A 14,245-nucleotide genomic window follows, 5' to 3' on the forward strand; every position below is an offset into this window, starting at 1 on the left:
TTTAATAGAATCATCAGTTGCCAACAGTTGCCAACAGATAATCAAATTTTCTCGAATTTCGAGCTTATTTTTAATTTTAGGTGAAAATCTTACTGAACATTAGTTGTAGAGGTTCTCATGCTGAGTCTTTTCCACTCAAATTTTTTTGTTCAAATTGTATCTGAAGCCTGATAATTGAGAATCTAAAATCAAACTTTGCATATATGGGGTGGAGCTCCTGAAATTTTTACAGATATGAGACTTGTGGCAGTTGATAGAGCTTATCCATGACTATTTCAGGTATAACTTTAATCAAAATCGTTCGAGACGTTTTCGAGAAAATCGCGAAAAACCTTGCTTTTGACAACATTTTCGCCATTTTAGCCGCCATCTTGAATCGCATTTGATCGAAATTGTTCGTGTCGGATCCTTATATTGTAAGGGCCTTACGTTCCAAATTTCAAGTCATTCCATTAATTGGGAGATGAGATATCGTGTACACAGACGCACATACACTCATACACACACACACACACACACACACACACACACACACACACACACACACACACACACACACACACACACATACAGACCAATACCCAAAAACCACTTTTTTGGACTCAGGGGACCTTGAAACGTATAGAAATTTGGAAATTGGGGTACCTTAACTTTTTTCGGAAAGCAATATTTTCCTTACCTATGGTAATAGGGCAAGGAAAGTAAAAAGGGTACTTGGATTTTTATTTCTATGCATACTACAATATTATTGCAATGAAATGAGTCTAACACATCGTTTTGGTTCAGTTCTAATGGCAGCCCTCGTTTTACAATAAAACTTTTCGATCTGTGTAAGCGTAGTATGAATTATTTCTCATAAAATACATGTTTTAATATGTACTTTGACGATACACGATTATATGCAACTAAATTTGTACGATAATGTGTGAATAAATAAATTGATTCAAATAGTCAGCCAGAACTCAGCTCGTGGTGAGCTATCTATAACAAACCAAACAAACTTTATGTATAATATCCAGTCTATCTATTTTTATGCTTTTGCATCAAAACAAAGAAACGCGTTTCTATGTGTGCAGGTTTTATTTATTCGCTTCAAATTAATTTTATTGAGTCAAATAAGAAATGGGGTCGAAATACAGTTGGCGCTATCTAATGTTGAGAATTGTGTGTAAACAATAGCTAAAATTATGCTATGTTATATATTTTCATGTACCATAGACCCTAGAGAATAGATAGCTTCAAGATAATGCTTAGATAGCCTATGCTATGTTTTTGTATAGACCATAGACCCTATAGGATAGCTTCAAGATAATACTTTGATTGCTTATGCTATGTTTTTGTAAAGTGGTACTGACTGATAGGTTGACTGGGGTGGAAATGGACGTCGTTAACACTGCCGTTGTGACCGGGTAGCTTGTAGACGATGCGTCGCGACGTCGTGTCCCAGATGTAGACGAACCTGTCGGCCGAGCCGGCTGACACCCGCGACCCGTCCCACGACCAACAGCAGCGCAGCAGGTTCTGCAAACATCGATAGTCATATATCGGGGCCTAAATATCAATATTCGACATTATATCGATATATTTTAACAAGTATCGATATTCCACATAATTATATCGATATATTTTTCTAATTATCCTATTGATGTAGGCAAGCCCTACATGGATACTAATCATGAGAACACGGCTGCCAAGGTGACTGTTTTAGCCACGAACGTTTACAAGTAAATAACTAGTTGGATTTTTATGAGATACGTTAAAGGATGATGTTCTATTTTATTTTTATCTTGTTCGTAAATGTAAACTTTCAATGAATAAAGTGTTAATTACAAAAACACATTTACAACATTGGTGTCGGAAGTGAGATTTAATCATTAAAAAATAAATATGCTAAAAGTATCTTACACAAAAAAAGTTTAGCATGAAAACACGAGCAAGATATGATGGAAGCACTCAATGAGTTGGTAAATTCGCTCAAAGAAGGTATGCTAGAATCCTTATCTAATAACCTACAAAACAAAATTTGCAACAGGAAAATTTTCAAATTGTTTTAGATTGCTTATGTTAGTGTTGATGGGGAAAAAGAAAAAATGCTGGATGACGTTTAGAAGAATTATGGCCATTGGTTTGCTATGAACTTTGATGAGCCTTTTAGGTTGTTTCTGAGATTTATGTATAACATTGTTAGTGTGACAAAAGTTATAGGGATTTTCTCACAGGGGACTATAGAACTATAATCTAGAGAGAGTACCTCTTCGAGACAGTTGTTAACTGGCAACTAAATTAATAATTTTGTCACAGGTTGGCATTAAGTTGAGTTGACTTCATTAGGTTGGCACCAAGTTGAAGAACTAATTAAAATGTATTTATCGAGAACAAATAATTGAGCTTTAATCAAAGCTAATGAAGAGCCTGGGAGTATAGATAATTTTAATTTTTCATAAAACAAACTTTTATGACGGGAGTTGCTTTTATCAATTGATCCTATTTTATCAATACTAATTTTGTTTGTATATCCGACAGATCGCAAAAACTGCTTAAACAATTTCGATGATTTTTTTAAATAATTCAATATGATATATAGAGGGTATTATTAAAACTTCAGAAGTGTCCGTTGTGGAATATGTTTGCAAAGAATGAGGAAATTCGGCCAAAATTTAACTTGGGCGAAAGAAAGGGGTTATTTATTAAAGCGGCCAAATAGCTGTTGTTGTTTTTCCTATTGTAAAAATATATTCCATAGAAGTAAGGCGCTTTTCCCATGAATCAATTTATTATTCCCAAACATTGACTGTTTTACCAAAGAAAATAGAAGGTAGCTTTCGATAAACATATTGAAAAATATGCATAGCAGTTCGTTGATATTCACTTGAAACTGCAGTATTCCTCATTAATAGCATCAATGCTGACACATTGATGTGGATCTTACTATAATTTGGTTAATTTTGATCAGATGAAGATAATAACCTTATGTTGATGATCGCTACTGTTTCAATTTCAATTGTTTGACATTTTTGCTTTTTATGCCAGCTGTTATCCTATACTATTAAACGAGCAATTTCTGTTTAGATGTTTATATATCTGTATGTGACCGGATCTCGAAAACGGCTTTAACGATTCTCACGAAATTTGGAACAAAGTAGGTTTATGATATGAAAATTCGATTGCACTAGGTCTCAACCCTGGGATAACTCGCTGAAGGACATTAAAAGGATGAATACGTCCTTGGAAAAACAGCTGGAAATTTTGTCGTCTGTCGATACCGTAATGGAAGTGAGTGAGCGAGTGCATGTGTGGGTTATTCCTCAGTTGATCTCATGAAAAAAATAATCCAGCAAGAAAAACTTATTTTTGTTTATTTCTCTATTTTTTAGAAAACATGTTTACTTCAGAAAGTCCAAAATAGTAAATAGATGCTGTTAGTGTAGAATTGTAAATAGTAGGCTATATTAACAAATATTGTAGCAAACATAGTAATCATTCTAAATCGAATTCATAGTATATCTATTTGTAATTTATGATGTGTTTGATTTTGAAGTGTGGATAAATTGTTATTTTGATGAGTGATAGTAGCTTAAGCTAGATTTTGATTTGGACTATAATACAAATTTGAAAAGGGACAGTTTTGGGCATAAGTCTGTTGTGCCTCCTCATATAACTGTAAAAATAATTGTACGACTGAAAAAATGAATAAATATAAACTATAAATTCAATCTTTCGTTAGAAATTTTCTATGCATTTACACTCCAGAGCAAAGCTCGGTCCCCCGATATTTATTACCTATTGTGAAATAAGCTCTCATTAAATGAAATCATAAGCATTGAAGTCAATTATACCAAGAAAGCAATTTATTCCTGTTTGAATGTGTGTTTGTGGATATGTATGTATGTCGGACGGATCTCGAAAACGGCTCTAACGATTTTGATTAAATCAGGAATATAGTGAGTTCGCGATAAAAAACATAATTTTGGAACAGGTCTCAACTCTGGGAAAATTCGCTGAAGTTCCTTGAGAAAGGATTATTGGTCCCTCAAGTAGCAGCTGATCAGAAAAAAGTTTTCCATAGTCTGTTGAAAACGTAAGAGAGTGTGAGCAAATGCAAAAGATTGATTATAATAGCTGTAGTTGAGTTACCAAATTTGGCGACCTTATTTTAAAACATTGCGGTATTCATGGAACATCTGGAAGAATAGGTTCAGAAAGTGACCGGATGATAGAAAAACAAATTTAAAATTGATCTCTCCAAACATATGGTAGTTGAATGTAATGTTCATTGTGAGGTGATAGAAATGCGACTAATTTCTTCAGCTTCTGTTGCATTGGTTCCTCTGTTGCTCTATGTTTGTACGCAGCCATGGCCTTGAGAGAGCCAGTTGCACTGTCTGTTAATTTATAGTCCGGACTAAATACCACGAGAGCCAAGCCAATCAGAGAAGCCTTCTATTATTAAATAGAGTTACATACCGTATTAATTTACATCCAAATTTTCATCACTAAGCTTTTGGTTTCAAGCGAAGATCAAAGAAAGAAGTCATAGAATGGTAGTCAATAATCAAAGTGATTGGATAAACTCAATTCAGATTTATGCAATTTCACATTGAAATGATCCCACTTTAATATTTATGATAGTAGGCTAAAGTTTAGGACATGAGAAATCAGCCACAATAAATGTTAGTCAAACTATTATGAATGGACTCTTATGTATATGAATGGACTTCCATGGAAGAAAGAATCAGTGGATTGGCTGCTTTCACACTTTTGAATAAGTGAAACGGAAAGTAAGTGATGGGCTATGCCAAAAATTCCAGAATAAGCAAGAAATCCGTGGATACAATTTTTATAGCTCGCGCTTTGCGCCTGGTGCAATATCTCATGGATAGATGGATGAATAGAATTTTCATTACTATTTTGAAATAATGTGATTAAAAAATTAATATAATTGCATATTTCACAGTTTTGTCTCAAAATATATCTAAAAATTGATTGAAATTTAAATTACGGTAACTAATATAAAAAATAGCTAATAAAAGTCGAATTCATCGACAAAAAAAAATTTCACTGACCGAGGTTCGAACCTAGATCATGTTTGTAATTCACTGAGCTTTGAGCTTTTGAGTACACGCCTTTACACTCTCGGCCATTGCATCTTTTGATCGAATTGGCCTGTAAGTCAGGTAACGTATGTAGGCTACTATAATATAGTGTAGCCTATAGCGGCAAACTTGAAGCCGGTTTGCCGGCATTTTCACAACAAAATATTGCTCTGAAAATAGTTAAATCATAGAGAAAACATTCGAAGATTCAATCTTGAGTGGGCCTAATGTTTTCTCTATATGGTTTGATATTGAAGAAAAATTATCTAAAAGTTTTAATAATGAATTACGGAAAAATTACTAGGAATTTTTTAGTCAAGGCTGAGTTTCACCAGTAGGCTTACCTTAAACTTTAGATCTCTGCTGTATTTTCCTATTATTATTGTTGATTGTATTGCATTAAGAAGTGGAATTCGATAATAAAAAAGAAACAATTATTACTCTACCTCACTTTTAAATATTGATACAATTATTGTACTTTGATTTCAAATTCGATTCTTCACTTTTAAAGACTTGCGATACGTACCTTTCTGACAATGGACAATGTAGCCAACATTATATTGTTGAGGCTATGGAGATATATCATCGTATTCTATTGTTTGATATCAAAAACACAATAATAAATATTAAATTATGAAACAGTAATTTATAAAATATATTATTATAGACATAATACCGCGATTCACGATACATAATTATATAGATTATTACAGTCATTATGAGATTATCTCTCTATGATTTTTGTGAGATCGGACACGATCAGCTGTTATTCAATGTCATTTTACAGCCCTAGGGCTGTAAAGTTTTACCGGCCTGGTCGGAAAACAATCACTTTCGGCCTCCATATGACGCACGTAAACCAGCTCATTACATCCAAGTGTGGCGAAAATATTAATTACCAATGAATAAAGTCAAGGTCGACTCTTGAGCCCCGCCCAATATTCTACAAAATTCGCTGCAATTAGTCTACTATTCTACAGAGCACTTCCAACACATCAATTGATTATTCAAATGATTTGACTTGATAATTTTCATGCCAAGTTGTGACCTAATCTCAAAAAATATTATAACAATTTTTGTAGAACATTTAGATTACAAATATTTCACAAAAATAATCTCATCTATCAATTCCCTTAGCGAAGCACGGGTGCCCTGCTGGTTCTATATAGAATTTACGACAAAAAATGTTCAGTAAAGTTTTCTTGATCGACCTTATTTTTCGATATTTTTGAAAAACGTCAATAACTGGAAAACTACAAGTCACAATATAATTCTAAGGATATGGTTGGAAAGAGGAATAAATTTCCAATGAGACTCATATAATTTGTTACTTTGATGTTTTCAAATTTTATGAGCGCTCAAAGTTGAAAAAAGTACATTCATCAAGTTCAAAGCCAAACTTCGAACAGTTTGAACGCTGATAAAACGTTCAAAACCGTCAAAGTAACAAATTATATGAATCTTCTTCTTTCCAAACATACCCTTAGAATTAGATTTTGACTGATAGTTTTCTAGTTACTGACGTTTGACAGAAATATAAAAAAAATCGATATATCTCGAAAAATTAGGTCGATATAAGAGAGTTTTACTTTATTAAGAAGTGTAAACCTTAGTTGGCAGTATTAGTCTCATTGAGTACAGCGCTGCAAGATTTCACAGAATCCAGAGAGCCTGTGAAATGAATGTGTAGGAGAAAGAGCGAAAAAGAGAGGACTTTTTGATAGAATCGGCAACCGTGTGCTCCTTTCTATTAAAATAACATTGGCCATAATAAACTAAGGTTTGCACGGACTATAGACTTTTTTGTTGCAAATTTCACATAGAATCTATGGTCTCCGGCTGTTACATCTTTCGTGGGACACTTTGTATATTATACAGTATTATTTGTAAAATGATAAATATACTGTATTTTTATATTTTCGCTAATCATGATCCTGATCACGCTGTGGTGCCCCCCCGGGGGGGGGGGTATGCAGACTTTGTATTGAAATCATAGTGAGGGGGGTTTCCAAGAAAAGGAGGTAACAGGTCGGAAATGTTTGACAACTGACGGACGACTTTTATTGTGCTCTTGTGGGAGTGTCAATTTGGATTGGTATTTTTAATTTGGGTACCTATACCCCTGAGATAACGATAACAACAATTTGTTAGTGCTTCATAATGATAACAACAATGCAATGCATTCTATCTCGCATCAGCTTTCTCTATTGACTTCCATTTATACAGTGTTTCAGAAGTAGTGTCGAACATTTTAGGGTATTGTTCCTGGATGATGGGAGTCTACAAATGTCGTATTTTAAATGTCCAAAACTCAGCGGTTATCCTTATAGCTGCCATTTTGTTTTTTCACTTAGGAATTTTTATCTCAAGAACGAAATGTTGTCTTGATCTGAAATTTGGCATGAATATTTATGCTATAAAGACTCAACTGTAAGAAATGAAAATGAGAAATTTTCGATGTAAATATTCAAAATGGCGGCCATTTTTAATGTTTATTGCAAATTTAACGGAAACCGTTCACTGTACAAAAAATTTACAAGAGACAAAAAAGTTAGAAAATTTTATCAAGATTTCAAGGATAGGCTACCTCGTTTATTAAGATTGATCAGAGAATAACAGAGAAATTAATTATTTTCGTACAGCATGCATGATCTTCTGAAAAACATTGTAAAATCATCTGGATTGCTATATGGAGCCATACCGAGTTACAAAGCTTCATCTCAAATACAATTGGAATTAAAAATGTAATATTAATGTTCAAATTGTGAAAAGTGGTCATGCATGCAATACGAAAATAATTAATTTCTCTGTTATTCTCCGACCAATCTTAATAAATGAGGAGGTATCCTTAAAATCTTGATAAAATTTGGAAACTTTTTGTCTTTTGTAAATTTTCTGTAAAGTAAACGGTTTTCGTGAAATTTGCAATCAAAAATTTAAAATGGCCGCCATTTTGAAAATTTACATCGAAAAGTTTCTATTTTATTTTTTGAAGTTGAGTCTTTATAGCATAAATATTCATGCCAAATTTCAGATCAATACATCATTTCGTTCTTGAGATAAAAATTTCTAAGTGAAGAAAACAAAATGGCAGCTATAAGGATAACCGCTGAGTTTTGGACACTCAAATACGACATTTGTAGACTCCTATCATCCAGGAACAATACCCTAAAATGTTCGACACTACTTCTGAAACACTCTGTATATAATATGCATACAATAAAAACAAGCATATTTATTCATTTACCGTACCTTCTCTTAGTATGCTTTGTTAACTTTATCATTTAGTAAACAATATTAGAGATGTCAGCTGCTATTAGCTGCTTAGCACTTGAGCTCAGCACAAGAGCATAAAGCATATTCAACCTGTTGTCTCTCTCACTCATTCACTCTCTCTCTATCTCACTACTTCCGTCACTACTCCCCCCACTACAGATCCACTAACACAAAAGAGATGGGAAGTTCGGATCACTTTACTGATTCGGGTCAATCGTTCTCTTTCACTGCCTCGACCCGTTCAAAAAGACCCGTTCAATTGACTGTCAGCTTTCCTATACACAAAAAAGAAAAAAGGTTCACCCCCAGATGATGGGTGAAAACAGAAAACAAAAAGGTTTACCCCAGTTGATGAACGGGTTTTTTGAATAAATGTGATCCGGATCACTCGGTCACCTTACTGTTCCGTTCATTTTGAACGGGTCATGACCGAACGACGACACATTTAAACAAGAGTAGGCCTACACGTGCACTTAACAATGGAAGCAATAACTGTCTGATTGTAAGTTATAGCTGGATGACTGCTTAATAAAGGCATAACTGGACATTTCATGCACAGTGATATTCTGTAGATTTACTCTAATAGGCACAAAGTTCAGTCGTTATCACCGGAATTTGATAGAACGATAACCGCGTAGTGACACAATTCTGCTCTCTGTTTCATTAACAGTTGCTAATAAGTGTTAATAAGTGTCAAAACAAACTAAACTGAACAATCATGAGTTCGACTCCCGCATCATTGACAAGTAAGTTTGAAGTTTGCCTTAACAACGACGATTTGAGTGATTGTGAGTTTATAGTTGGAAAACACAAGCGTCGAATCAAAGGACATAAACTGTTGTTCGGCATTTCTAGTCCTGTTTTTCGAGCCATGCTCTACGATGACCCCAAAAATACCGTCACTTTTCAAATAGAGGACGTCGAAGCTGATGAATTCAATGGTATGAAACAATTTTTCTACACCGAAAGTGTGCATTTCACCTCAAGTCTTCATGCATGTTCATTGTATTTGGCTTCTTGGAAGTATGTTATTCCCGACCTGATGACAGCGTGTGTTCAATACATAAAAGACAATATCTCCGTTTCGGAAGCGATAGAAGTGTATGAGTTTTCACGGCTTAACAACATTCCAGACATTGAACCTATTTGTTGTGCGTTGTTTCAAAACAAAACCAAGGAAATAATGGAAAGTGAAAAGTTCCTTTCAGCTGATATCCAAACCCTAGAATCAATATTGAAGATGGACTCATTGAAATTGAAATCTGAATTAGAGGTGTTTGAATACACAGAAAAATGGGCTCTCGCAGAGGCTCGTCGTAGTAACATTGATAAGCATCAACTGGGAGAACATTTCAATAGTATCACAAAGCAGATACGCTTTTTGACAATGAGTAAAGATCAATATCTGGAAGGCCCATACAAGTCTGATTTGTTGACTGCAGAGAAGAAACTTTTAATCGCCCACAATCTATTGGGATTTGAAGATGAAATGCTCCACAAATTGATTTCTGAAACTAAGGTTCGAGTTTTTACAGAGGAAGAAGAAGGAGAAAACGTCGAAAACAAAGAGGGAGAGGAAGAAGAAGAAGAAGGAGAAAACGTCGAAAACAAAGAGGGAGAGGAAGAAGAAGAAGAAGGAGAAAACGTCGAAGACAAAGAGGTAGAAGGAGAAGAAGAAGGTGTAATCGTCATAAACAAAGAGGTAGAAGAAGAAAATGACAAAACTGATAGAATAGTTCACAAAATATTGAAAAATGTAACCAACGTTGAGAAATTTCACTTCATTTTCAATAAGAGAGAAATGAGTCACGTCTTCAGATATCAGGAGATGGATTTTGAAATCTATTTGAGTATATTAAAATGTCTGGAGCTAGATAATCAACAAATGGTATGGTTAACCCTCATATGCAAATATATAAGCAAATACAACATCAAGTTATGTTCAGTGGAAAAAGTAAAAATTGTTTGGGGCGAGGGACAGAAATTCAATAATACATTTTTCAAGAATGTTTCAATCATTGATAGTAATGAAATCATATTTCCTTATATTACTACAGGTAAACCTCCTACATCAGGTGTGGATGAAATTCATTTTGATTTGACACTCTCCAAGCTGTAATAGTTTTGGTTGATTGAATAAATTCATAAAGACTTCATGCAAAACCCATTTACTTTTGAATAAGACCCATGGCAAATCTATAATTAGTATAATAATGATTTTCAAGAAGCAGATTTTTTATTTTTTAAATATGGTTTATATATTATCTCCTTCGTGGTTTTATGGCATCTTTTACTTGGCCATTATACGATAGTTTTCAACAAATTCTTTATTCGAATAGATGAGAAATATTTGTAGGCCGAATGATACGTACAGACAAGATATGAAAAATACAGACTCACCATCAAAAGTGGTTAAAAAGTAATCAAATTAATTATAATATGACATATTTGGTAATCAATAAAGATATAATTGCACTCAAATACTGGCAGAGTCGATCATATTAACAGTTTAAGTATGTAATGCGACCTTGGTATATATATATAGATTGAAAACACTTGAAAAAAACTTACATTAGAAATGGGGGAAATTTTCGGAGACTGGGTCTCCTTTCTCAACCGAGCCTGTGCTCCGAAAATTTCCCCCATTTCTAATGTAAGTTTTAAAGTGTTTTCAATCTCTTTATATCGTGTCTCCTGTTTTAATTTATATTACAAACTTTAAAGTGTCTTCTGTTATGTGCTATATATATATATATATAATTATATATATATATATATATTATATATATATATATATATAATATATATATATATAATTGAAGAACCACTCACTAATTACAAGTATACAAGTATAGTACATAGTATATAGTTACCACTATATTTTACAAGTATATATATATATATTTTCGTCAACAGTTATATTTGTTTGAAAGTTCGATTGATAAACATATCATCTTGCTAGAGTATTTTTGTCCTGGCATAATAATATCGATGAAATTTTCCAAGGTAGAAAATAATGGATTGATTCACTATTTATGGATTACTTATTTCTAAAAATGGATTCTGATATCTATTCCGTTTGGATTGCTCTTCATGGGAATCTGTAAAATTGTCCAATGTCGTAAGCGACCAGATGGGGAGAGGGGATCCTGTTGTTATTGTTCTAGAGCATGTTTATTATAATGTGTCTCATTATACTGAAAAATTGTTTTTAAAAATATAATAATAAGCATAATCACTGTGAATACAGTAGGAATATGATTTATCATATCTTATTCCTCTATAAGCTTGTTTTAAGCTGTCTTACTCATTGTTACATTCATACTATCTATCGGAGTCATGCTGTTCCCATCTGATCTGCTGCGACTTATCTGAGTAATGTGTAGATAACAAGTTGAATTGATAACTGTAATAACTGAGTCTTCTGCTCGGCGCCCTTAGTCTGTCACTATCACCCATTATTGAACTTTCATCAGTTTGTAAACATCTATTTATCGGACGTTTTCTGTATTATATTTTTATTTTCTATCAATGCGAGAGAGGGTCTAGGAAGGGGCTCTAGGCGCTCTCTGTGGCAACTTTACGGAAAGTGTATTTTTTATTTTTGTTCATCCGGGTTACATAATTATGTACATTTCAACATGGATGGGACTTGAATTTGGATGGGGCTTCATGGTCAGGTTGGGGGGTACGGGCGGCCACGTTTTTCGGGCAAAGTTTTTTCTTTATTTTTCAATTACAACTTTCTTTCCAGTGCTTTTTATATCTAAAAACTTTATTTATATATAGTAGATTTGATGTCATTTAGGGACACTCATCTGGATGATTACAGACGTATTGAATGTAAGAGTGTTGAGGCTTTTGAGGTGAACTTTCGATAATTACATCACTTATTTGCAGGGAAGTAACGTGATATGGGATGTAATAAAGCTGGGTTGGTGGACGATATTGCGGGAATTCAATTGGAGGGTTATAGGGCCTTTAAACGAGCAGATGGAGAAACAATAATGACGGAGTGTTGGTGTATGTGAGGGGGGAGTGAGTATGAGTGAGACAGATGGAGCTGGCCGACGTGTATGGTTTGAGTATAGAATTAACGTATCATGGAAAAAATATAAACCTTGTTACAGTTGATCGTACACACGACAGTGATCTGGATGACTTTACTAATACTAATGCACTGCGCAACTATTATATGAATATCAATAGGAATAAAACTTGTGTTCTTATGGGTGACATTAACGCCAACATACTGCACACAGATAATAAAACTGAAAGATATCTAGACATGATGTTTGAAAATGGATTTATGAGCGGTATTGATAAATATACTAGGGTGCAAGGGAACAGTGAATCATCTATAGACCATGTTTTTATCAGACACGACACCTATAACTGTCTGAAAACAGCGGTTGTAATGACGGAGGTGACTGGCCATTACAGTATTGCAATAGAAATTTCACAACCAATAATCAATTCAGTAAGAAAACGAAGAATACATTGACAAAAAATCTTTACATGAATTCATAAGCAATTATTATTGGAGGGCTGTTACTAATGCACAAGAGTTAAACTCATCCTGTAACATTTGTAACATATTAAATCTGGGTAGATAAAAAGCCCTAACAGAAATAGTAATAGGTCTAAAAATAAAGTAATTGGCTAATATCGCCAAGCAGATAATAACCAAGATTAGATAGCATCAGCTTGTTCTGGCTAAATGGTACAAGAACCTAAAAAGGATTTGAAGGAAGTTTATTGCTCATAAATAGATTATTATATAAAATATTTGAAGATTGAGGTTATGTAGATGTATTCACGGATCGGTGACCTAGAGATCGATCAAACCGAAGAACGTAGAATCTGACCAAAACCCCTTGGCAGAGCTTTATTGCAATCGGATGGTGTGCAATGTGAAAAAACACCTGTCCACGTGGCTAATTATTAGGTAGCATGGAATTAATATTAATGTATAGAATATTAACTAGCATGCAAAGAGCATAAATAAAAAACCAAATAAAAATAATTTAATGTATTCAGGAAATAAGAGTTACCAGGCGCATGAATACCGAATAAAATTTGCATGCACCAATAGTAAAACGGCAGTTAATAGGCGGCAACTGTAGGCCAGTTCAAAAATATTTCTATATATTTATATAAATGTACTAGATTTTGTGTTAAAATTTGTGTAATCTATGTTATCGATATGGCTCGAATGCAAAGAAATTATTAATCATATAATCTAAGCAATATTTTGGTATTTTTTGTAAGATCTATTTGAACCTAAATGGCGGAGGACTAAGATATTTAAATTTTATGCTAATTTGAAAGTCGGAAAGAGGATCTGTAAAACTTGAGAAGGAAGAACCAGCACTCGCCAGCCAAATGCCACCATAAGAGGACCCCAAATATTTTAGAGCGAAGTACCTTACTAATGATTTTGTAAAAGTTAAAGTTAAAGTAAATTATTAAATTTCTTAAAAGACTTCGTGATGCTATTGTGAAGCAGAAGTCATTTTCATTTTTAATTAAATTTATAACCCCTTGGAGGAGACGATTCCGGCTACCATATTCCCGGACCACATGGAGTTGGATCGACATCGGCGGCTTACAAGAAGATTTTCGACACGTGAGTGATTAAATTTGAATTAGTGATGGGCGCCCTAGTGCTTCGAATTAATCTGATGATCAAAGCTAGCTCGCCGAAAGGGTTTTATTATAAATTGAGAAATTAATAAGAGTAATACTTGCGCAAGTAAAAATTAGTATTAAAGGTATTTAATTGAAAGAAAAATATATAGATCAATATTTTTAGAAATTTCTATTTAATCAAAGAAGTACGAAATCTAGGCTATTAAAACATATGCATATAATAT

The 14,245-nt window shown here is 33.7% G+C and overlaps 2 protein-coding genes across 2 annotated transcripts in view; one reads left to right on the forward strand and one right to left on the reverse strand.

Moving 5' to 3' along the window:
- Positions 1-14,245, reverse strand: part of LOC111051369 (U5 small nuclear ribonucleoprotein 40 kDa protein) — a 38,941-nt gene that overhangs the window by 4,321 nt on the left and 20,375 nt on the right. Inside the window, exon 6 of the mRNA XM_022337877.2 lies at positions 1,356-1,521. Coding sequence (XP_022193569.1) covers positions 1,356-1,521 — 166 coding nt within the window. The remainder of the gene's footprint in view (positions 1-1,355; positions 1,522-14,245) is intronic.
- Positions 8,355-10,525, forward strand: LOC111051368 (BTB/POZ domain-containing protein 6-B). The gene has a single exon (XM_022337876.2). The coding sequence runs from the start codon at positions 9,088-9,090 to the stop codon at positions 10,486-10,488; it is 1,401 nt and encodes a 466-aa protein (XP_022193568.2). The 5' UTR covers positions 8,355-9,087; the 3' UTR covers positions 10,489-10,525.

Source organism: Nilaparvata lugens, chromosome 1, assembly GCF_014356525.2.
Source record: "Nilaparvata lugens isolate BPH chromosome 1, ASM1435652v1, whole genome shotgun sequence".
NCBI lineage: Eukaryota > Metazoa > Arthropoda > Insecta > Hemiptera > Delphacidae > Nilaparvata > Nilaparvata lugens.

Excerpts from the sequence above, each read along its gene's own strand:
- LOC111051368 (XM_022337876.2), top strand. The coding sequence starts at position 9,088 with ATGAGTTCGACTCCCGCATCATTGACAAGTAAGTTTGAAGTTTGCCTT.